The 26,330-nt window shown below is 39.4% G+C and overlaps 1 protein-coding gene across 11 annotated transcripts in view; it reads right to left on the reverse strand.

The window, feature by feature from the left end:
* Positions 1 to 26,330, reverse strand: part of LOC122573961 (homeodomain-interacting protein kinase 2) — a 39,015-nt gene that overhangs the window by 7,999 nt on the left and 4,686 nt on the right. The window contains exons 2-19 of one of the 11 annotated variants that reach the window (XM_043741034.1): positions 19,681 to 19,775; positions 18,743 to 19,090; positions 16,645 to 16,974; positions 16,458 to 16,550; positions 16,166 to 16,384; positions 15,701 to 16,073; positions 15,405 to 15,622; positions 14,971 to 15,294; positions 14,614 to 14,793; positions 14,356 to 14,502; positions 14,111 to 14,275; positions 13,603 to 14,027; positions 13,173 to 13,262; positions 12,509 to 12,781; positions 12,266 to 12,431; positions 11,777 to 12,000; positions 11,001 to 11,321; positions 10,203 to 10,381 (exon numbers count right to left, since the gene is read on the reverse strand). In XM_043741034.1, coding sequence (XP_043596969.1) covers positions 10,203 to 10,381; positions 11,001 to 11,321; positions 11,777 to 12,000; positions 12,266 to 12,431; positions 12,509 to 12,781; positions 13,173 to 13,262; positions 13,603 to 14,027; positions 14,111 to 14,275; positions 14,356 to 14,502; positions 14,614 to 14,793; positions 14,971 to 15,294; positions 15,405 to 15,622; positions 15,701 to 16,073; positions 16,166 to 16,384; positions 16,458 to 16,550; positions 16,645 to 16,974; positions 18,743 to 19,090; positions 19,681 to 19,734 — 4,129 coding nt within the window. In that variant the 5' untranslated portion in view covers positions 19,735 to 19,775. Of the gene's footprint in view, positions 1 to 41; positions 10,382 to 11,000; positions 11,322 to 11,776; positions 12,001 to 12,265; positions 12,432 to 12,508; positions 12,782 to 13,172; positions 13,263 to 13,602; positions 14,028 to 14,110; positions 14,276 to 14,355; positions 14,503 to 14,613; positions 14,794 to 14,970; positions 15,295 to 15,404; positions 15,623 to 15,700; positions 16,074 to 16,165; positions 16,385 to 16,457; positions 16,551 to 16,644; positions 16,975 to 18,742; positions 19,091 to 19,680; positions 19,776 to 26,330 lie in introns of those variants that run through there. The other 10 variants (XM_043741013.1, XM_043741023.1, XM_043741058.1 and 7 more) reach the window with 10 other exon arrangements.

Below are 26,330 nucleotides of genomic sequence, written 5' to 3' on the forward strand. Positions count from 1 at the left end.
CGTTTGACAAAATAATACAGCCGTAAAAGGACAGCGAAAACTCAGTTGAAAAAGTGTCCGAGCGAATACACGGACATCTGCATTTATTAACCATTTAAAACATAGTGATGCCTGGTACCGTTGTGTGTACTTTTCTCTTTCTTTCTCTGTCGTTTAATTGAAACGTTTTATTATTATCTTTTTTTTTATGTATATGTGTGTGTTTCCTTTCGTTTATTCGTTTCTTTCTTTTTATTTCTCTTGCACTCTTTTCTTTTTCGTTTGCTTTTTTAATCGTTCAGTTTGCATAATTCCTCGATTACACTTACGCGGCTTCGAAGAGCGTCGAAGCTCTTATCGATCACCTTAAGCATTAGTCTTTAGTGTTTGATTATTATACTACAGTAATATACAGAAAATCGTGGTTCTTGCCCCGGCGGCCTGCTCGTCCATCGAATTATGTATTTCGTTTTTTCCATGTTCGTTCCTTCTTTTAGTGTTAGATTGCTCTTCCAGTAAATTAATGACTCTATCGTACCCGCTGGACGAGCAGCCCCCGGGGCTTTCAATTAATATTCAATAATTACAATACACTAAATATAATCGGCCCGTGTATATTAAAATATAAATATCAAATAGACTTCTTGCCCCCAGGATGTATGCACCTAAATGCCGATGCGCGACTTAAAAAATTGAGAAACGTTCGTTAAGTAAGTCGTCACCGATTAGTTAAGACCCCTGTTGACGGAAGAACGCGGAGCTCGCCACTACCAAAACCTCGATAAAAATCCAAATAAACAGGAAAATATCAGTCGATTAATTTTTTTCCTCTTCTTCTTTTCTTTCTCGATCGTAAGCAAAATGTTCACGACGATGTACGTATAACAGTTAGTAGTCGCGAGCTACGACGCGATGAGATTAGAATTTTTTCTTTTTCTTTTTTTTTTTTTTTTTTGGTTACCTAGATGATATAATGTTCCATGCGCTCCATTACAATATCGAAACGTCGTGTCGGTCGACAGTGACGAAGAAGGTTTCGAGAATCGTTTGACACGGTGCAATTTAAAGCCTAAGTACTTTTGATTTGTCTGCTGATTGATTCATGGTTGTCGTTCGTTTCCGTCGCCCTCTCCAATGAAGCGTTTATTGTCGGACATACGAAAGAGAAGCCAAAGAACGGGACTCGTCGCGGTCGGTCGACGCAACGCTGTAAAACCGTAACGCAGCGGTTCTTTCGCTCTATGCTAAACTCTGTTTTGCTCTTCCGCTTTTCTTTTTTTCCTTCATATTTTCCTGCCTTTACGTCTCTAGGATTTTTCTTTCTTTTGTTCGCTCGCCAGCAGTGCGTACAAAACATTTCTCGTTTCAACTTATTATTTATCAACCAATTTTCTAACATTCGGCGACGACGTTCGACTCGACTCCTATAGTCCGTATTCGTGCACAAACTATTTCCGAGACCAAACTAAACCTACGCTTTGTACTCTGGTCGACCTCTGAAATAATTCATCACACGCGCAAGCAATTGATATCCCAATTTTTTTTCTCTGCTTTCTATTATACAATTTACACGTAATATATATACGTACATGTATATATATAATATGCATATGCATATATGTATATATCTAATAGATAAATGTATATTCATCCATCCATATATATATATATATATATATATAAGAGTGAAATGGTGTTCAGCGTGATACTGGAGTATAAGACGCGAGACGATCGAATCTAGCTACGAAAAACAATTAGTCCGGTCGAAAAACGAAATCTAGAAAAGATCCGGCATGGATCGTCGATATATAAGGCACGCTCTACTAGTAAACAAATTTCACTGTCGACGAATGCTTCCACTCGAGTTTCGACACATCTTGGTTACTTCTCGTCGTTTTACAGGCCACGCGTTGAGCTACGATCGTTCGAAATTATTATCATTATTTATATTACGGTGCGGAGAACCACCGATTTCTACGTGTCCTTTGTAATGCCAAATGGCGAATATATCGTATATTCATCTATTTCACGAACTCTACGGGTCGCGCACAGCGAGAACTGTTAGACTCGAATTGTCTCGAGGTTCCTATGCTCGGGTATATCGGTTGAACACCATTCTCGTTCGACGACTCCGCGACCTTTGCGGCCGCTATTCCATACGCACGCGGCAAAGACAATCGGCGCAGCCTGAGAGTTTTAATACTTTAAGACAGACTTCCTGCGAAAGCTTAAAAAGAACTTTTGTTTTTTCTTTTCTTTCTTTGTGTGTATGTGTGTGTTCCTTTTCTTTTTTTACTTTTTGTTCGTTTATATTCACCTACGCTAAATACCGCCATTTAGAAACTTCACTTTACATTACGCCACGAAGGCGATCGATCGGGGTTACTATGTTGCTGGATGCATGGTCGTACGAAGGATCCACGCGTACTCGAATTCACGAACTTCAACGTTTATCTTTCTCCTTTGTTCGTTCTAAATTTTATGTAATACCGCGTATCGGATCTAATTGATATTCGATTCGAGAAGATCGTTAGAAACGATCACGTTAAACATCGATAAATTCGAGCACACCTGGTAACGATAATTTATACATTTATACAGCTGTATCCATTACGTATAGGATAAAGAAGTTTGGCAAATAGTAATGTTAATCGACGGCACGAAGGACTTATCATCCTCTTAACGCGTTTTACGTTTGTATCTACTTTGCTGTGTTGTATGTATATATGTATGTACGTATGTGTGTGTGTGTGTGTGTGTATGCTCTGATGTCAGTGTAATTATTATACATATCGATGGTAATGGTACCGCGATAAGGCAAGGCATCAAGAAGAAAGGAAAAGAACAGCTGAAATTGACTTAGCCTCGAGAATTCTGAAGGTATTTTTTTATGGTAGAAGAGAAAATTACGACCACAGAACGAAAAGACGCTAAATCGCTATCGTCGTGGAAGATGAAGAAATTTACGCTCTATCTATTTCTCATCGAAATATTCAGATCCAAAGCTTACTATCAATTTAGACTGAAAACCATTAAGATTAGAAAATAGAACAGGTGTGTATCAGCCCGTGCGACGTGAATCAGATAACACAATTATTTATAATCATAACGATATTAAATCTGCCTATCAATAATAATAGTACAAATAGTAGTGCTACTACTATCATAGTACGGTTAAAATACACAAAAGGCGCACATTTATAGGCGGTACAAATATATAGTATAGCCATATAGCGAATAGGATTATTCGTAACATTCCGAATTCGGCTTATTCGTACGATTGTATAAAGTTTCTAAATTATAAGGAGTTTACATAGACCTGTTTTAGCTTCGTTACAATTCGTAATTATTTTTATCAAGCACTTATACCATTTTAGCTACTCCAGAGTTACAAAAAGGTTATATAGAGTTAATTAAAATTACATTTCCGTACAACTGGAAACTCTTCGGAAAGATTCCCGAACTTTGAAAAATAAAGGAGAACCTTTGGAAAACGACGAGTAACAAGCAACCAGCATCTTTGAAACTATCTGTACATAGAAAAAGTCGAAAGCTCGTTCGAAAGCTATCTTTACCAAAAAACCGATCTGGTAAATAACCGGCCCGAAGTAGAATGTCCCGTGGCACGAACGAAAACGATGAGAACGGCTGCGCATCGTATACGAACAAGAAAAGACAATAAGTAGTAGAAGAGAACTATAAAAACGAAAAATATTCTAAACCGTACGAACATCGAAACACCAAATTTTCTACTTTCTTCCACAGCGAAGACTATCCAGCTATGCCACGGTATGCCCCTAATTATCGATCTGAATCCATCACCCTATTAGAAGATGAGAAAAATCGTCAACGATAACAACGTTTTAGCAGCAGTGATGTGTTTACACGAGTGTTTTCCCCCATATTTTTTTTTTTCCTTTTAAAAACTATGATTAATCCTTACTCGTATAATATTATGCATAAGTCTGACAAACGTATAATACAAGTACTACCGTTCATAATTATTTGCAATATTACCATAGTATAATAGTGAACATTAAGAACATCGAAGAACAGTCAGATGTGAATCATCGATTCTAGCCTAATTTACCCGCATGATCTATCGTTTACTTCTTGCTTCCCTAATCGGACTTCATTTACTCGCTATCACGACATACAGTTGACTTTAAGAAAAAAGAAAGAAAAAAACGGTGAAATACCTTTATCACGTGTGTCTTGACGGTTCGTCTCTCAATATCGAATCGTTCAGAGAAGTCGAGGTACGAATTAAATACTACAGACTATTGTGATTTCTCTTGCACGTATATAATCTACGAGATCGCGCGTGCACGTACCGAGGAGTACGTACACGTGGATCGTGAGCAAAATTCTAGTGACATGTCGCGACGAACCGAAATTTAGAACAAGTATCGTACATACATAAGATATACACGTCGATAGCATACGCCTCTTGAGTTGTTCTTTTATTTCCTTTCGTTTACTTTTAATAATTCTCGTTTCTACATGTAAATGTGGTCCGATCGTGATGAGCAATTCGACGATTAAAGACCAAGAACGTAAGAAGACAAACGTTTAAGAACTCACAGAGCACAATACAATATCAATCCTCTAGTAGTATAACTCCAAAAATATGTTATTCTCTCCTATACTTATAGTAGCTACGCTATCTATTCCTCGCAAAAAGTCAGTTGCTTTGTTTTACAATGATAATATATATATAATATATATATATATATATATATATATATATAATTTTATACGAACTATCCATACAACGCGATGAACATTAAATTCTAAGTCCACAAAGAAACGTAATTTTTATCCGCGGATGTCCTTTGATTCCATTTTTTCTCTTTCATTCATTCTTTCGCTCCTTTTTTATTCATTTCTGGCCATTTCAACGCGAGTATCTGTTTATTAACAGTGCTAGACTCGCTCGTCGAACGTTATTCGTTCCACGACTCTGGGCGCTTGTACGGAAAAATTCTATCAGCCTTGGAATATGCTTCCTCTTTCGTCAAATCATCCTATTTTCTAATTTTATGGTCAAACATGCTGGAACGAAATTCGCGTCCCTCTTACAAGCGCTCGGAATCGAACGTTATAAATTCCACACTAAATAAATTTTCTATTGGACACAATCTCATTAACATTTTAGGCACTACACCTAGACACTAAGAAATCACTCCGCTCCCCTCTGCCCTGATGCGATAAGAAATGTATGTACAAATTTAAAAATGATTAAAATAATTATATCTCTATAGCTTCGAGTGTATATGTATAAGTGTGCGCTCGAACGCGCACGTTATATATGATCCGTGTGTTATGTAGGTGTATTTTGTACATGTGTTCCTTTTCCTTTTTGTTATGTTTATGTATCATCGTGTCACCCGAAAGGAAGAGGTAACTGTTACGCTCGCGCTCAGAAATGTTGTGAAACACCACGATCTACGTTAAAAAGATCGTATTCTATTAACACAATTCTCCCCTTTAAAATGGCAAAGAAGTATGGAAGTAAAAATCTATCACAAACATGATTTGATGTGTCGTATCACTCGAAGCGAAATTCGTGAAAAACAAGGAAAGCCCATGAAGAAGAATGGCGTGAAAGAATTGGAGCAAGTTAGACGATGAGCAGCTAAGGTAACGTGTCATATCACCCTATCGGAAGTAACAATCATATGACAATAATCTTCCTGGATTGTTAACGACAAAAAACACTATAGTATTTTCTCTATGCGTTACACATATATCGCGTTATGCACGTGTTGGCCTTCTGAAAAGCCTGACAAAAATAACATCGCGTACACAAACCCTATATTAATAAAATATCACAACTAGAACCATCGTCACTGTTACGTTACGTTCCCGAAAGAAGAAAACAATCGTTCTTCTTCTTGCCTTCTCGTACAGTTCCTATAGTAGCCTACGATTAATTAGATACTACTCGTTCAATGACGTGCTTATTTATCTACTCGTACACTGCTAAAAACTCGTACGTGCTACTTAAAGTAACAATGACTGCGCTAACGTGACTCTGAGCTCGTGCTGACTGACGATCTACACCTAAAAAGTGAGAAACTAACGTAGGACCATTGTGTGGTTTGCGTATACGTTCTAAACCCAAAGCTGTTAATTAGTAATAAACATCGACAACGATAATTCTATCTGTTAGACAATAACCGACATCCGACTCCACAAAGCTGACCACCTAAAATCTACTACCCAAATACTTTTTCATATTCGACGCTAATAACAACGTGAACATAATAAAATAACATACTTATACGTAGGATATTATCAGTGATTAATTCGAACGATCGAATCCACGATCGACAATTACAGTCTTATGCTAAACATTACAAATATTACATCGTCAGTCAAAACTTGCTCTTTGGATGCAAAAAAAAAAAAAAAAAAAGAAAAAACAAGAAACAGAAACTTGACTGAAGTTCCCTTTGCTTATCTAGTGACACAGGTATCTAAATACATTCGAATGTACAGAGGCAAAAAAAAAAAAATGAAGCATGATGATGGTATGACTATGATGCGTAGAACTGTCGCATGTACATCTCCTACGTGTGTGTTTGTGCATATATCGATTCCTGCGACAAAAAAAAAAAAAAAGGCATGTTCCTATACATACACACGCGCAACAACAGTTTTCCCATTTTTCTTTTCTACGTAAAATGCGAAAGATCTAAGGATATGACTTTTGTTTTTTCACGACTTAAGAGAAGAAACGGTATGTTTTCTCCTACGCGATGTAATTTCTACGGTTTATATGGAAGCATACATATATACATGTAGGCGCGCAAACGTGTTTGTATAATTATAATTGTATATTCGTACCGTGTGTGGTCGATAAAATACGTAACACTTACAAGCTGATTGTAACTTTTCTTTGTTTTCTGTTTTACTGCAACTTTCGCTATACACGTTTCTTTTTATGAGTTTACTCGTTTGCAGTAAATATAAATGTAAATATGATTAATTGTTAAACAGGCACATCGACTTGGTTACACAATTCTTTTTCTCTTCGATTTTTGCATCGTATAATGCGCGTAAAGAAATATATCGACGAAGCCAATTCGCGCAATTGATAAACGTGATGCTTGAATTTGGAAAATTAATAAAAAGAAAAAAAAAAAAAGAAGACAAACGAATGTTCAAGTAGACGTTTCGCGAATAAAACAGGAAATTAGCCAGGTTTTTATCATAGGTGCCCTTTGATATAAATAGTATTAACTAATTTCTAAAAATATTAACAATTTTACGACTATTTATCCGATCGAAATTAATGGATTAGCAGCTTCACGTTATATTCATCTTTTAAGACATTGAAAAAAGTTGTTTTAGGATATCGGTAACATATCTAAAGTGTCATTTTATTATTCTCTCTAACACTGTTCTCTCGCTCTCTTCCTCTCCTTATCAATCACGCTAATCACGCTAATCACATTCGTTTACTCATTTCGACTTGCTCACTCACATTCTCGCTCTAAGTGTAAAATACTTCTAATTAAACTCTGGACATGGTTTCACTCTAATCAACATACCACAGCTAATATCCCGTACGTTATCATACAGCTATGTATATAAAATAATTAGCAAAACAATGCCTAAGCGTCATTTCATTAAAAACCACGATATACACGTCAGCACGCAGAAAAATGTTTTTGAAACTGTTTCACAAGTCGTAAAATGTGTGCAAATCCATTCTTACACCTGTTCGAACGTTGAAATGTAGGAGGAGAACCACTCATGAGAATTATACGTACAAATCGACATATGGGCATGCACATATACATCGAATGCAGTTTACTCAAGGAATTGCAATCATATATATTATACATGTATATATGATATATAGTTTTTCTCATTTTGTGAGATATTAGAAATTGCTTTCTTTATACTGACGTGGAAAAATGTGAGAAGGAAGAACATGATTCGACGAGGGAGAAAAAAACGAATGGGGATTGTTAAAAACTTGCACCATTGACGCTCTCATCGGAATAGAAAGAATCGAATGTACGTTGAAGAAAACATGTGTGCAATCCGACGTTATAACAGATATTTGCAACGAAGGCTTCTTTTTCAACGAAAGCGATTGAACTAAGAATCTCGCGAAAATTGAATATATGTATATTTCGTTTTGCTCCTTTTTCTTCAAACGCAAATTTACGTTATTACTGTACACAGATCCCTTTTGTTGTTGTTCGTGCTAATCGTTGTGTACCGCAGATTTGTGCAATATATAGTCGATACATACATTTTAAAACTACAATCCTCGGTGAAATGCAAAACATTGAAACGCAACAGATGAATGAAAAAGTTAATGTTAATATGCTGTACGACGATCGTTCAACGCTGAAAAATGTTGCAGAGGGAAAAAATCTCATTTCAAACGAATCTAACGCAAATCTATCGCGAACGCGGTATCTACAAAAAAAAAAAAAAAAAAAAAGAATGACTACAAACTGCTACTGCAATTATCTTAAAGTCGGTGATGCCTATTTGCAATTAATAATAGTAGTAGTAATGGTAATAGTAATAGTAATAATTATGATGAGAAGAATAGGATTAATTGCGTAGTAAAAATAAATAATGAGGCTGCTGCGAGAAAACACAGCTTTTGTCAGATACAAATTTAACCATACAATCAAATATACCCATAATGTATTCGAATCAAAGCAGAAGAATTCGATTCTAAACTCAGACACACTTTACTTTCGTATAGTAACGTCATTGGAAAGAAGTGTTTGGTATTACACCAACATACCTATAAGACAGCTTGAAATAAATCTAGCGATAAAATCCGGAACACATTTTACAACAAATCAATGTGTCATGTTATGATTGTGTGTATGCGTGTAATTGATCAACTCGCTTTCAATTGTTAGATACAGGAACGGGAATCTTCATCAACGACGATAACCCGTTTAAAAGAGAACGCTTAGAATACATTAAAGCGTTGTCACGCTCGATAACAAAAATCTCAAGTCTGACGAAAATTCCATCGGCTAATAACCGTGGATTATACCGCGCTAAGATTAACTTTGTTAACGAGTACTAAAAACGTAATGTATATGATATATATCATACCATAAGGAAATGCAAATTTATTCCCGTTAACGTTGAACTTCAATAAAAGATAACTTTTTAACTGTTACACCGTAGAACAGTTTTGACAAATCACCGACACCCAACATATGTTTCTCTTTATCTGCTTAAACTGCGCTTAATTTCAAATAATGCAGATTCAAACTTTTCGATAAAATCGTCTGGTCTCCTCTTCTTTTTTCGTTCGTATAACCTCGTAAAAATTTTTTTTGACGCGGCAACACTATTTCTCCAGAATCATACAAAACATGTCAATTATATTATATACTGTCACGTATATAACATAAGCGCCATCTTAGTCGGACAAAATTGTACATCGATCGTCAAATAATATTTGGAAAAATAATACAAATATAAATCATCAAAGCAATGGTTCACTGAGGAAACGATTGCGCAACGAGAAGAGCATCAGAAAGCTTCTTTTCTCTATCGTTCTGCTTTTTTCTTCTACTCCGTTTATTACTTTCACTTGCTTTTTCGTTTCGAATACGATGTCCACATCGTCGAACGAAAGGAAAAAGACAACACATTTCACAATGAGAATATGATAAATACGCTAATGAAATCATTAGGACACGACGCAAACGCGATCAGTCTATCGACGTTCGAAGCCATATTATTTACTTCCTTGTCAATCGACATCATGCGTAGAGCTTTGATAATCTTTTTCGTAATAGCACAGACAGGCAGTTCGAAGGGGGCGATCGCTTTTTAAGGACGGATTGTCAAAAAGTTGAGTTGAAGAACGACTTCGGTCTTGTCTTGAGACTCCGTCGACTCTTTACAGTCGTGATTTCTTTATTCCTTTCGTAACAATACAAGCCTAGTTTTTTACTCTGTGTTTTCAATAGCTGATAATAGTATCGCGAAGGGACCCCTTCGTTCGCTAGTAAAAAAACACGTTCGCGAGGAATGAATTCGATAAGGAAGATGGGTTCTCTTTCTCCTTTCGTACGGTTATCTTTGATGCGATCGGTTATTTCTCGACCTTGTAAAATTTCGTTAAAAAAAAAAAGAAGCGGCGAAAACTAGTGCTCGCACGCCGTTTGATTCTTTCTTCTGAAACCAGACAGGAATAATTTACTCGGTGAACCACAAACCAGAAGGTTGATATTGATGTTTGGCCGGTGAAAGTGGGGCCAATCCATAAACGGCTGTTGGCTGCATATGTGCAGGCAGTGGATGCGCTGCATGACTTGCCAGCAACGGTCTGGCCGAGCTGTGATGAGCTGGTGGTGGCAACGCTCGACTAGAATCATACAACGTTAATGGAGACGAGCTGTAAAAAACGGGATAATGAACGTTAGAAAGTCTCCGTAATGCTCTAAAAAGGGAAATGAAACATTTGTTTTATAAAGATCATTTCTTCGTTCCACACGCATACGGTTTTATAAGTAGATAACATTATATATACGTATATATCATACATTTAAGATAATCGAGTAATCGACAAATTTCTTTTTCTTATCTCTCTTTCTTTTTTTTTCTTTACATATAATACATCGTTCGTTAATGCTTACGAAACGTTTCTTTATCTTTGTGCAATTGTCTAAGCAGGCAATCAATGGTCTACTTTGTACAAAATAAGTGTACAATCGAGCGAAAAATATGTATTGTATATCTATTACATTTTGATAAAAAAAAAGATAACAATACTAATAAAAAATAAAACATGAAAACAACGTTCAGATCATTTTTAGAGAAGAATATCGATTATCCGACCGAATTATATAAATACATCACACGATTTCTTACAACGTTACATGCCATTGAGAACGAGATAAAACGGTTGCACGGGAACGCACTATATTGCAACAATAACTACTACAGTACGATCACAAATATAACAACATACGATGAACTATCACTAGAACGAAAATATAATAAATGGTACACACATGCATGCATCAACTAGGTGTCTAGGTACCCACCCGGGTGTGAATCCCTGATAGGTGGGCACTTGTTGCTGCTGGATAGCAGTGGGCGCCTGAGAAGGCGCGGCGGTTACGTATACCGGGGGTGGCACGGCATGGGCTCTTGAACGCACATGGGCGTACTCCTGGTACAGGGGCTGTCCCAGATGCTGGGCACTTCCTATTACAGGCCCCCCTGCAGGACTTCTGCCCCCGCCACCGCCCCCAGGACTGAGGTGGGCCGGATGCCCATGGTGACTGTGGGTATGACCCGGATGGGCTGCCGAACCCACCACCTGGCTCTGCCTACAAAACCCAAAACAAAGTCCATCCCTTCGTTATGCAATTCCCATGCGCTCTTTACTTACTGTAAGAAGTCTCTCTAAGACGACAGAGACCAAACCGACAGAGAATCAAGAGATCGATTCATTCCGAGACCCTTTCAGATTCACTTTTACTCTCGGTCTTTTACTTTCCGGAAATAACATAGAAATTCATGCTGTTTACTTGCCCGATCATGATATTCAGCCCGTCTGTTGTCTCGACAACGTATACACGAGCTGCCTGTCATCGGTTTGGTCATTTCTCATTCAAAGAGAAAACCTACATGCGTTCAATAACTACGTGCATATAAACCTCGCTTAACTATGCTATTCTATGTATTTAGCTGCTAGATTTTTCTAAATCTATCTGTGTATGATATATTACATGCTTTGAGTGTCGTGTAAATCAAACGTTGTAACATGCGGTGCGATGCTTACCTATACTGATGCACAGTATTCGCTACCGCCCATTTCTGGTGGTCTCTGGAATGAGCAGCCGGTGGTTGAACGTACTCGTGTTTGTATTCAGCTCTCTTTCCAGGCCATGATACCCGCTTGTCCGTGCCGGTCGTATACACAATGTGTTGCTCTTGGAGGTGCGGATGCGCGCTACTCGTGGTCACATACTGCAAGAAGTAGTCATGCATGTCATAGGCATCATCCTAGAAAAACATTTCCAAAAGAAAGATTACTAAGACAGGGGAAAGGGGTATCCCAGTGAATGCAGATCAGGATCGTCGTGCTTGTTCCTCGATACTCCCAGAAACTTTCGGTTGGAAATTTAAATCAATTATAAAAAAAAAAAAAAAAAGGACAACGAAGAAGAAGAAAAAGAAATAAAGACTATATAAAATAGAATAACATAGAAAACGGAGAGAAAAGATCGAGAAACGAAAGAAAGGATTGTAATTTGAATTAAAATTTAACCTGATAGGTCGGTGGCTCTTTACAGGCTGGCGCGTGACACGGATGTGGTGCAAGGTACTCAACGCCGGGCTCCGGTTTTGTCGCAACATTCACCATATTGCATTCGGACTGTACTTTGGCCAATAAACGTTTCTTTTGCGATTGAGACGAATATCCAGAACTGCTACTGCAATTAACAACACATTGGCTTCATACACAACTGTCTCGAATGATATTAGAAACTTTGATCGTTGATGTAATTACCTGCTGACGTGATGTTGCTGTTGGGGTTCGTGTTTAATTAATTGCGTAGTTTGTTGATGCTGAGGATGTTGCGGTAAATGTTGGTATAGATGATTATGCGCTCGACCTGGACTAGCTTCGCCATCGCTGTCACCGACAGTTACACAACTGATAATATTTTTTCGTTGCGATCTTTGAGATGTACTATGCGTTGTTACGTGGCCGTTAGTATGCGACTGACTGCTTGAATGGGTTTGCTGTATTGGTTGAACCACGCGTGGTGTTGACTGCGTACTAGAAGTAAAAAACATATGCTGTAAGTTACACATGAAACAGTCAGGGAGAACAGATATCCATACATACAATACAAAATACATTAACACTCAGCATGAAAAAATGGCATTAAACGCTAGAGCTGTAAATCAGAGTGTTGTTAGTCCGTCGAGACAATTGACACTTCAAGCGCTACAACCGTGTTTCTAGATTGCCTTTATTACATACAATTTTTAGTCCTGCAATTTATGTATTTGTACAGGTGCAGTAACACGAAATACGTTAATTGTTTTACAACATTAATTTCTCAATGTGTTATGAAGCTTTGTGTTATACCATGTTCTTAGCGATTATTAACCATTAATCGATGCTATGGTGTGTGATTGCGTGATACTACATTACATTCATATACCTTCGAATGACTTCCTCGCGGACTGGACGTCCATCGCCAGACAGGCGAGTTGCCAAATTTTGACAGGCTCCACATTGCCGATCTCCACAGCTGTCAATGATATTCATGCATGATTCCACTACTTTCTATTCTAATAAATTACTAATAAATATGTTTCGATAAACACAATACAAAACAACATTACAAAATCATAGACACTTGTAAACGAGACACTGGATAATCATATTTTTAAATTCAAAGATCTACAGAAAAAAAAACTTTTAACGAAGCAAGATAATAACGAAGTAATAAAAATAATAAAAATTCAAGATGGCTGTAACATCTTCGATACAGTATCCACAAAACAGCAGTTCTCTTCTAACCTTATAACTGCGAACAATAATTTCTAACTACTTTCTAATATTCTACGAAAATAATTAAATTAACTTACCACTTGCCCGGTGTTTCGTCTTCGCTATCACTTATCGTGATAACAGAAACTGCTGGTGATGGTGTATCGTGAATTGTAATAGTTTGCTGCCGACCAGATGTAACTTGATGGTGTTCTACATTATGACTACTGCTGTGTTTGCTGCTGTGATGGTGTTGCTGCATGGATTGCTGTTGCCAATGACCGCTGGAAGGTGAATGCCGTCTCATGTTGCTCGGTGGAGTACTTTCTTTTACCCTCTTTTTCACTGGACTTAACTGCTGCGTTTCCTTTTTATGCTCGTGCCTATGTTGAGACTGCTGAGGTACAGTCACATGATGTTGATGATGTTTCGTAACACTACGCTTGCCCCAACCTTGAGGAGGATGCTCAACAAGGGCACTAGTATTGTATACTTCCGTGACAGGAAATACTGGCCTCTGATCCTTCCCCAAAACAAGGGAGATTAGTTACAAACCTATCCGACCGATTTATAAAAGTAATCGTTAGGTAAGGCAATAACGTTTACCTGCAGAATAGCAGAACTATCGACGATAAGAGGTCTTCCCCAATCTCCGGCATCACTCAGTAATGGCTGCTGTATGGCTGCATGTTGCGGTGGTAACTGCTGCCAAGATGGTACGATAGCGGCCATTTGACGACTTCCACCAGGCCAAGAGGTTTGTACAGCGTTCTGTGATCCAAGGATAAAATATAATTGGCCATTTATAATTCATAAACGTTTTTACATTTGTTCGTTTCAAGAATACCTACGGTTAGTAACATTTGTCGTCCAGTTTCCACCATAGATACGGGAACTGCTGCATACTGTTGTTGGGCAGCTGCAGCTGCAGCAGCAACAGCCTGCTGCGATATAATCGATGGTTGGATTTGTAACGGACCTTGTTGCGCTTGTGGTGGCTGTAGAACGTGCAAAGCACAATTAAACGATCGCGAATTTTTTTTTAAACATATGATTATATACAATATGATTATATGTAACTAAGTTAAAATAAAAAGTATCTTATTTACTTGAGCAACCACTACGTGTTTTGCAGGACTTGGCATCGTCTGATAACTGGGTGGATGACAAAGTAGACCAGGCACCAATTGATGTGGAAAGTCGTGCACTCCACTTCGTCCGCTATTTGATCCACTTGACGAGCTACTGTACTGAGTCGCACGGCGACTACTGTTACTGTATATTTGATACTAAAAGAAAGAATACACCGTGATAGAAAATAAACTCCAAAATATATAATACGAAGGAACATAAATAACAAACAATAAAACTAAAATGCAAAAGCGAAAGGTCAAAACTGAATTTTCAAACAACACGATATTAAACATTGCGTCGATCAAGGGTACCGAGAAAAATTATGAACAAACCAGATTATCATATCCTGTTTGCGCAGTCCGATGTTCCCTAACCAATCGCTGTACTTGATTGGTTAACTGGTTGTTGAAGGTGAAAGTTACGGCACTACCATTTGTCGTCGGCACGAAATTAGCTACCAATGATGTTGGTGGTGGTGGTTGAGGTGCTGGAGGAGCTTGATGATGCGCTGGACTAGCAGTGAAGTCACCGGCTCGTCGGCAAACCTCCATCATTTGGACGGAAGCCTTAACATTGTTACAATGTGCATAATCGACTAAATGGGCCAGCGTAACAAAGGCATGGTTCAGAGCCTCCCCAGGTGTTATGCGGCGCTCCTACAAATAATAAGGATACGCGATGGATAAGGAATGACTCTCACCTATTCTAGAAATTAACCATTGTCTTCCGATCGCTGCGTGGAATCAAAGCATGAACTAGATATTACTACCTGGTCCATTGTGAGCATCCTCTTCAAGAGGTCAATGAACTCTCTTCTATCTGCTTTTTCTGCCAAAAGTTGACCACCCTCCAAATCAGTCGGGACATTAACTTGACCAATATCATCGAGACAGTTAAAAATATACTTCCTCGCTTCCTTTGATTTGATACCAGTTTCAGCCTCATGTTCTTCCGGTGTTTTCAATCGCCAAAATGGATATGTACCTGCAATTCATTTAACGTTATCTGTACCTGTTCTTCAAGAGTATCAATTTCGAGACGGTTATGAAGTACAATACTTACTGTCCATGTCTCTGTAAAAGAATTTTGTTGTTTTGCTGGCATTGTTTAACATGTGTTCCGTTGGTAGGCCTTGCGTCTGACTTATGTATCGAATCTGATCGTATTCTGAACTACCAGGGTATAGAGGCCATCCTAAAAACAATTCCGCAACCACACAGCCGAGCGACCACATATCTATTGCTTCACAATATGGAAGTCCAAGTATAATTTCAGGTGCACGGTAGTATCGCGATTGTAAATACGTGTTGCAGACAGCTTTAGATACATGGGAAGCTGACCCAAAATCAATAACTTTTACACGATAAGGCTGACGAACTGGATCCACCAACATAATGTTTTCCGGCTTAAGGTCTGCGTGAATTAACCCCAATTGCTAAAAAGATATATTCATAAGGTTATTCGGCAATCCATAAAAAAAATTAACACGAAATTGTCTCAGTACATAAGTACATAAACGCAGTTTACCTTAAGTTTCAAAAGAGCGGTGAGTACTTGTTGAAGAATCGGTCTGATATATTTGAGGGGTAGGGGTGAAAATTTATTCTGTTTCAGGAAATCATACAGATTCTGTTCTAGCATCTCAAAGACCAAGCAGGTATGGGATTTGTGCTGAAAGCACTCATAAGCGCGCACAAAGTTGAACTCATCCGCATTTTCCTGACTAAGTCGAGACAGGATGGAGACCTATTCAGGATAAAAATTGCATTTAGTCATGACTTAAGAACAAAACTGACTAATAAATCACATCCTAACTCACCTCAATCTGCCCTTGGCGCGCATACGATGGATGGTTCTTCAGAATTTTGATGGCAACTATTTCATTGGTTCCCTTTTTCCAGCATTTTACGACCTAGGGACAGAACAAAGGCAAAATGTCGTTTAGTTTCTATGAACAGATAGAAATAGCACGGTTTATATGGGAGAGTAAAAAAAAAAATTTTTACCTGTCCAAAAGTACCTCTGCCCAAAAACTCGAGGACTTCATATTGATTAGTCATAGAATAGAGAACCTCGTGCTGTACCAACTGGTAATCTCCATCTCCTTGGGGGTTGCTGCCACCGCCTCCATTGGCAGCGTTGGTTACTTGCTTGCTATGTGCCGTCATGCCTGTCTGCTTGTGTTGTTGTTGTTGTTGCTGCTGCTGTTGTTGTTGCAGCTGCTGTTGCTGTTGATTATGATGTTGCGACACTACAGTACTACCCACTGCGTTCGTCGCGTTGGCGGAGTGGACTGCCAGGCCGTCACCATTACCCTCCCTCGACCAAGTTTTTCTCTGTAGGAGGAATATACCTTATACAAAAATATTTGGACGTTAAGAGATCGTAGGTAGTTTTTGATAGCTTTAGATGGGTAGGGACGATAACCACGAACACACGCAGGACGAAACTTTGATGAATCCAAGCCGAGGCAACACAAATCCAAAACACAATCCATAAGAATCGATGTAATATGAATAACATGACTCTCGTCTGTTAAATAAATACACACATACACACAGACATTCGCGCGTTGTTAAAAATTAGTTTCAAACACGTACGGGATGTGTAGTCAGTAGAATATGAAGGAAAATTTAGTTATTAATGTTCCACGTAATGGTTTTTTGCATACACATCAATTGACGTCGTTTCGATGATGATCTTCGACATTGAGATTTAGCAAGCATTAAGAAACTTCGAACACTATAGCGGAAATACATCACGATGGCCGGTCATGAAATATGAAATGAAAGCCTTGACGGCAATCGATATCTAACTACGCCACATGGAAAAATTTCTGAGAAACGCTCGTACATCTGTACTTGCTTACAATATCTTCGCGATCGAAGAGGATCAACGAAAATCAATTATATCCCTAATTATCCGTTAGAATAGCATCGTATCGATTTGCGAAGCATTTAATACGATAGATACGCAAAGACAAAAATCGTTTACGGCTCTGTATGTCCGTGCGAAACGAAGCTACCTTTGTGAAAGTTGGCTCATGACAGATATTAGACGATATTAATCCGTAGCTGTTGAACGCCGACGATTATCATTCCGCGGATAGTACGTTCTCTCTCTCTCTCTCTTTCTTTCTTTCTTTCTCTCTCTTTTAGTACAACTCTCTTGGCTCCTTTTTTATTCTTTTTCCAAACGATTCGACGAATCGCTGTCGTCGAAAGCCACTATTTACTTCTGCGAAACAGCCAACGTGGCCAGATGACAAAGTCGATTTTCGAACGGTCATGGAGAAAAAATGGCGAGCACGGTGACCGTTCGCTCGCGAAAGGAAAGAACGCGCCACTATTTTTAGCGATCGTAACGAGTTGTATCATGAACGATTGCGGAAACCAGCATGGTGAAAAATAAGCAGAGACAAATACCACTGGTAGACGCAAGTTTTCTTATCAGACAAAACCAACTCTGGATGACGAAATAAAGTATATACACGGATAAAGAACGGATTAACTCTGTTCTGCTAGATGGTAGTAGAAATCGCTGGCTTCGAACCAAGCTGAACGAGACAGGACGCGATGCGAAGAGAACGAGAAACACCTGGAAGGATACATCTCTAGGATTTCAGGATGTCGGCATGTCCCCTTGAACGATGTAACAAACGCTTGAAATGAAACCGAGGCTATTTTATTTCACGATAACAATCATAAATAACACGCATAAGGACTCTGTTTCCTATCGGGACACGTCCCGACAAACAAAACCGTGGAAGAAAGTCTTCTTCGGGTTGTTTTTAGGTGAGGAGAATGGCTTCACCGTTAATAGTTATTTATAGCGATTTCAAGCGGTAAGCGGCGTCTCATCGAGCGTATCAATAGCAAGGAAGATAGATATAGAGTTTAAACAGCAAGAATTCGCTTAAAAACGTACGGACGTACGACCAGCGTTCGTCTTCTACGACGACGGAAGCATGAACGCCAAAGCTAACGAGCAACGAGACCAAGAGAAAGAGGGATCGAGACGAGGATAAGTCGACTCTCCTCGACGCGATCACGCGGGTCAGAAAAGAATTATCGGTAAGAGAAAATCGGTGGAAGTGGCACCAACCTTCTGGCCACAGCGTTGGTACGTGTCTAAGAGCTTGATCGTCGAGGCTCGTACCAGGGTCTGTTGGTTCGGGCTACTCTTCTGCAGCGCATTATTGTTGTGCAGCGAGCTAAATGCGGTATTAGCACCGTTCACGGAGTACCGTTGTTGCAGACCGGTATTGTCTAATTGGTAGTCGCCGGTCGATTGAACCAATGCGTGTTGGATCACCGGCTGACTCACGTTGTACTCCAACTTGCGTTTCTTGCTGTGGTGGTGAACGGTGTTGTTACTGCTGCTGCTGCTGCTGCTGCTGCTGCCGTTGACGCTACTCGTCTGCTGTGTTTGGATGAACATGTCACACATTCCCTGCAATGACAAAGGGAAACACGATCGTTACTATTTCACACGATCGTTCTTCGCGAGGTAAAGACGTTATCGAGCGTTCGAATGTTGGAACGTTTCTCGAATCGGAAAAAGGCTGACAGAGAGCGGTTCTGATCGCCAGTTTGATAGAGTGAGATGCGCGAAACTCGTTCCTACGATCTACAATTGTGTCTCTCTAATCGTACAATAAGTCAGCTAACAGGCGATATACCGCTGTTTCCGGTTCGACAGCAAATGATAAATAACGGAAAAGCGCCAGCAAAACTAAAAATAAAACGAAAATGAACAAAGCAACGGCAAATGGAGGATAGAGAATAGAAGAGGATACATAACGGCAAGAGTTTCCGTATATTCGTGGATGGATTTTATTCCGAGGCATGTTGTTGCGAGCAGTGGGAGATCGAGCCAGAGAAAAGAGGGGACCCATCGTGCGTCGTTCTGATTTAGGCGAACCGAGAGAGGAGCCCACGGCTCGCCACCATTGCGACGAGGCGACGCGCGATATATAAAAACGTACGCAACTAACAGCCGACCACGACGACTATGAATATTTTAGAATCTCCTTCACGTACATGTGCCTTTGTATGGTTCCACGCTGATTCGGGCCAGCGGCTCTCAAAAGGCATCTACCGAATATCAGGTTTCTGCGCGTTGACACTCCGAGTAGCTGCAACAGGGCAAACATATTGGGTTGGTCTCTCTCGAGCTAACGCTTCTACATACTCCGTTATTAATCGTGAAAATTTCCTACGTGAAAATCGCATCTGTTTCGCCAGATTCAGCTATAGAAATCAAATTTCCCATAATTTCCAGAAAATTCCGGACATACTTTCAGGAAATAGAGAATACGAAGCGATCGATTTCTGGAGCGCTCGTTTCTAGCGCCGGTAAACTTGCACTTATGAAATTAAGCTTTAGATAAGATAACGCTTGTGCCTTTCTTTCCTCTTATCGATCGCGAAAGAAAGCTTCGCAGGTGCACGCGCGAGACGTTACACGTAGCAAAGTAAAACTCGAGAGTGGCATAATACGTAGGTGTATCCCGGTGTGGAAAAGGAAAACGAAACACGACAAAGAAATACCGTGGCTCGGTCGACCGCGTCCCGGATCGATCGGCACGTGACGAATGTTTTGGAAACTTTCGTTAGCTCCGATTCGGTTCTCGCCCCCGCGGCACCTCCACACGCGTTAACACATGTCCACGATCTTCTCTTTCTCTTTCCCTCTTCCGGCTATCCCTCTTCATCCGTGTGCACGACGTGCTCTAATTATAGTGCTACTTGTCAGAAATAGTGTTGCTCCGTATTATGAACGATCTACGGTACCACCAAGTACAGTTACGTTTATGTTAACTGTCTCGTTACTCGGTGAGAGAGAGAGTTCTGTTTAATTGGTGCACCAGAGACAACGCGATATCCAATCGTATTTTATATTGTACACTATAGTCCAGAAGCACTTGGGCATCTGAGATTTTCTACTCCAGTCGACTAATATCAGCGAAATTTTACAAATCGTAAGATACAATAAGTTCGCTTATACAACAATAACAAATTACTAAAAGGAATTAAATCTTGCAACCGAATTGTACAAACGATTAGTTATCCGATTAATACACGTAAAGTAGAGTAGCAAAAGAGGAGTCTACAACTTGTAACTTGTCAAATCACTAATATTATTAGCTGGTAAATTATTTTACAGGGAGACCCTGGTGTAATTCGATCAAAAAGTTGCGATTTTCGTTGTATTGTCAAAGTTGTGGGTGAGTTTTCTCTACTAAAGTTCCTCTACTAATTAACTCTTCATAATTGTGCCTAATAACCAGGACAAAACGTTCTGCTAAAATTAAACCGAAATAAACAATATATACCGACGTGACTCAAAAAATCCATTACCGTCCCTGATAAATATCTGATACTTCGTAAAATCTACATAAACATTTAGAATATGGCCAAACACATGTTCCAATTGTTCTAAGATCTTAACATCGAATAGAGACGTTTAAAGTCTTCATTCAGATATCTCCGCAGGATCGCTTTTATCGTTTATGTTATTTTTACGACTAGTGAATTTATGAAAGTGGATCACTTGTTTCTGAGTTTCTGAGAATTGAACGTTAATAGCGTAGCTGGATAATGAAATCGAGAAACTGATAAAGAATGGGATTGATAATTTTGCCTATTGAAATGCTAGCGCGTCAACAGATTACGTGTGGTATCAATAGATCACGAATCTATTCTTCGTTGAAATCTTCCCAATATATCACGTTTCTCGCGGCGTTTGACTAAAAATTAATTAGAAGCCATGTACAAAACTACTCGAAAGCTACTACGAATTCGCGACTCGTTGGTCGTGAGCTAAGTTTGAACGCGAATCGCCTCGTCACCGTCGCGTCGTCTTTGTGCCAAACTATTCTCTCCCTGCACGCTCTTCTCGACGATCGTCAAGTTTATAAGATGAAATCAGTGGAGAAGAGTAAGTAGCAGGGCTAGAAAGTTTCGTCTCACGGTACCTCGTCACGCCAGGTAAGAGAACGAAGAAAAGAAGAACGATCGTAAATGTGGGTCGTAGTATAATTCCAGCGGATGGCCGGCGATGGTTGGCGAGAAGGTGAAAAAAGTCAGTTGTTGGCTCGACGACGAATTTCGGTAGTACACCTTGGATCGGACGAAAAACAGGGCTGGTGAAAACGAAGAAAAATGTGAATAGACGTCCTCCTTGACTAGCGGTGTTTGAAGAACGAAGCGCCATCCGAAGTACGTCGTAATAAGAGTAGCAACTTTACGTAATAGCTGAACGTAGCAGATAGCGGATCGAAGGAGTTTCAGCTTACTATTCGTGATCAGTCGACTTTTATATATTACCATGTCGATTGGTTATTGCAAAGTTCAGCAACGGACCCAACTTTTCAGACAATTACGTAGCCATCAATTAAAAAGAACGAAGAAAGAATAAATAAGAGGCAATAGTGTTGGCTCGTGACACCGTGATAAACATGATACATCGAACACAACGGACGATCTTTGCATTGCAAAGTCGCGTTGTCGAGCGTCGTCGTTGATCTCTCTCGACTTATCTACGAACGACTCGCGTATAATCGTTTCGAAGCGACGGCACACAATAACGGAAAAAAGCGAGTAGGCGCCGACCAGCAAACAACGCGATTAGCGTACCTAATCTATCGTGATTTTTCGTGACCGACGAGTGGTTGAGATTTGTGAAACAATCCACTCTCATGGCACAGCCGTGACTCTCCAAACGTGGACAGCTATTGTTTCTATCGCAATATAGACTGGCGACTGGCGATGAGTCACTCTCTCTCTCTCTCTCCTTCTCTCTCTCTCTCTCGCTCGCTCGCTGTCTTGTCTATCCGTGCAAGTTGCGCGAACCAACGAAACGAAAGTCCGACTTCACCGAGTTTGCGCTTGCTTGCGATGGTACTCGCGCGTTCCAAGCCGCAGTCCACGACGCTATCCTTGCATAGGCTACGAATAATCGCGCGCAACGTCTAGACTGCTGTATACAGTCATCGTGGTGACTCAAGCTGATCGCTAGATAAACGGGAAACCCGAAAAGACCCGAAACTGACCTAGCTTTCGTAGAAACTTTTGCCGCGGCATGGAGACACCACCGATCGAACAACGAACCGTCCAGATGAATCACGAAGATATTGTGACTTCCCGAACCGGAAAGATAAAGGTCGACTCATTTTCAGCGCGGATGCAATAAGAATGCGAGACGTTTGACGCGAGCATGTTAGAAACGCGTCGAGGCATCGATTCCGTTGGCTATCAATTGACCAATTCTTTGTATCTGACGCGCGAATAACGACCGTTCAAGAGGATATTTTCGAAGCTGCGACGAATGCAAGGAAACGATCTAAGACGCCATACACCAGACGCATGTACGTCGTTTCACTACTTTCTCGCTTTAGATAACGGATCGTTGTCGTCGATCAATCGCGGTATTCGTCGCTTAGACGATTGATAACGCAAGGAAAATGACTCGAAACAACTTGGATAACACAAGTTTCTACTTTTCGCTGCGGAGTTGTACTTCGAGATACAGATACGCGACAATAAATCGAATCTTACTGGACCGTATACCAAATTGCATCGAGTTGAAACACTGCCCGATTAAGAAGTACGCGCCGCTTCTCCTCGAAAGAGACAGCGAACAGTTCGAGCCCGACCGTTGTCGTAAATTAACCGTCTAGTATCGCGATCATAAACGTCTGCTGTTACGTCTTGTATTTATAACCTGCAATCGCGCGCACAAAAGTTCGCCGACAAATTGGATGATCATGCGTTAGACTCTTCGTTTCTACTCTAGCGAGTTTTCACGCCGCTGCTAACAATCGTTGGAATAGGATAGTGGTAAAGTCATGTTTGCAAGTAATCCACGAGTATGTACATGGCGGCGTTTGCAGATCGAGTACGAGTCGTTTCGAAAGGATTGCTGCAATTATTACCAAATTGTTATTAAAGCAAGCTTCAATTTTCACTGAAACGAATGTTTCGAAGAGAACATATTTGAAGAGGTTGTTGCAGTAAGTGCTTTCCCCAGTGTTGCGAACAAACCAACGAAAACCAACTCAACATCGAATCACTTTTCCAAACGTGTTACAAATTCATAGACGATTAATGTTTGCAATGATAAAGTAAGGCATTTTTGGATACGGAACTTACATTTTTCTTTCTCTCGCAGTCAGTTCTATTTAAATATGGGAGCTGCTTCCTTACTGCTGCAAACTCTTCGTTTTCTTTTTTTACGTTTTCGATCTGTTTCCTCGAGAAGAAGCATCACAATTTATTCCTCTACGCAATTTCGTCCTCGACAACGTTTCGTAACTCGTTATCCTTCGCTCGAAAGTAATTTCCAACGAAAGTCTTGAATCTGTCTCCTCATTTTCTTGTATGTTAGATGAGAGATATTCGCGTTTTTCAAACACTCTGATTCGGATATAAATCAATAATGGTAAGTGGATATTATCATAACGAAGCATGCAATTATATAATTGAAGAGCACACAGGGAAAATGTGAGATGCTGTATCGTCGTTGAATTTTTATTTCAATGTCACTTGGTGGCTAATATATACAACTGAACATCACAGGAAGAAAACATGATAACTACGTATCTGTTGATTATCTAATATTAACGTCAGTTTTGATTAAGCAGAAGCATTTTAATACGACGATTGAAAGACAAGGTATTAAGACAAGGAATATTTTTGTACCTTCGATATTTTAAACAGAATGGAGAAAATAAGAGAACGATTTTGATGACACAACATTTTTTGAAAATCAACTGAGCTTTGAAATTGGTATTACAGTCTTCGATTGAAAAGAAAACTACTTGTCCCAACACATAACATTGTCTCATAAAAATTACTAGCAAAACTATACAATTTTGTAGGCAATATGGAAACAATCGTGTTTGAAATGTCCAGTACAATACAAAAATACATATTTAACACCACAACCGTAAAGGGACAACCTTGGTAAGGAATTAAGTAATAAAATAAAATTGGCTATATGGTATTTAAAAATTGCTTGTCCCGTTCTTTACCTACGGTGTTCGATTCCTACGTGAATCAACGACGCACGTCGGGAAAACAACAAATTGTTGCTCAATATTATGTAAGAGGCCATTTGGGCCGGTTGAGCGGGTACCGTTTTTCACGGTATCGTAGAAACTTCGTCAGTCGATTGTTAAGATTACTACACAATAAACACATTATACGCTCCTTCTTCCCTTGTAAAATTCCACGCTTTCCTCGCCGACCAGCCGCACGCAAGATAACGGTTCCTTCGACAACGGAATTTTCCGATTAAACTATTCTATGTCACGTTTACACCCTTTTAGACTTACGTCTCCCGTGCGAAACGCGTATCCTTCCGCAATACGAGTCCTATGATATTTACGTGTGTAAATCGAGACGCTATTTGTCTGCGACATTCCTTGCTATGCGTCACATCGAAGACCAACTCGTTCATATTCGAATTTTCTACTAGCGATGTGAGTGGCAAAATTGTGCGACCAACATCGGCTCTTAAGCGTAATTTATTAGAAATATTTAGGAATTTCTGTCCAACAATAACTACCCAACAACCTTTTAAGAGATCATCATTAGTTTCATCAGCTAATTACGACCAGGTGTTCCGAAAATACAATGGAAATTCAAAAGGATGATTCATTAGAAATTTTAGTCTGGTTTCATGCCGAAGAAAGTTCGGAAGGGAAATATAATAAACCTTAAGGAATTTACCCCGCAGGGGGTAACCATTCACATGCTATGTATATTTAAGATATAATATTTTGCCAAATGTCCCACTGGACAAATTGTAAAATTGCAATAAAATAATAAAAAAAAAAATTCTATGTCCAAGATAATCGAACAATAAAATTTCTTAGGAATTTTACTCCGATTTCATTTGCAGACCGATGTGGAGGAAATAGACAAGTCCATTCTTGTTTTTCTGATTTTTATGTCGCTCGAATAAAAAAAAAGAAGTATGTATTTCAAGCATGAAAGAATTGACGAAGGGAATAGTCTGATAAATTTGAAGACACTTTGAAAATAAGCCATAGATTCGCAATGTTTCGTAAGACACGAAGACACTAATATTAACTTCGTTGCTATTAGTCTGTGTAAATAATGATACTAATGTTTTCTAAATGTCCAACAAGATGATGCAAAATATTTAATCCTCAAATCAAATGAAGAGATAGTTCCGATACAGAATTAATTTATAACGAATTTTGAATCTTAACATTCCTTCCTTTACTGTAACTTGCTTAAGAATGTCGATCCTATTTCATATCGGAGAAACGAAGGATTTTTCGGCACTAAACGCGTGAGAATAAAAGTCGAAGAACAGTATCGTCGATTGGAGGAGCATCTTTATCCCATTCGTTCCAAGGAACACTGTAACAAGATTCCACAGTATTTCTATCGATCAAACAGTGTAACAGACGTTTGATGGGTCTTGTGTGTCGCGTTCTATTTGTGTTTGCAAAAACCTACGCTAAACTAAATCGAATTGGAAGCGTGTCAGAGATGGTTTCGAGTGGAATCGTGGTTTACGACCGACGAAATAACCAGGATATCTACCAGGTAAGCGACGAGTCTCGCGTACGAGCAGTACGAGCAAAAGGATACCTGAGTTTTCACCAGAAGATAGGAGTATTCAGACCGAGCTTAGTCCTTACACGGAAGGCCAT

Source organism: Bombus pyrosoma, linkage group LG2 (genome assembly GCF_014825855.1).
Source record: "Bombus pyrosoma isolate SC7728 linkage group LG2, ASM1482585v1, whole genome shotgun sequence".
Classification (NCBI taxonomy): Eukaryota; Metazoa; Arthropoda; class Insecta; order Hymenoptera; family Apidae; genus Bombus; species Bombus pyrosoma.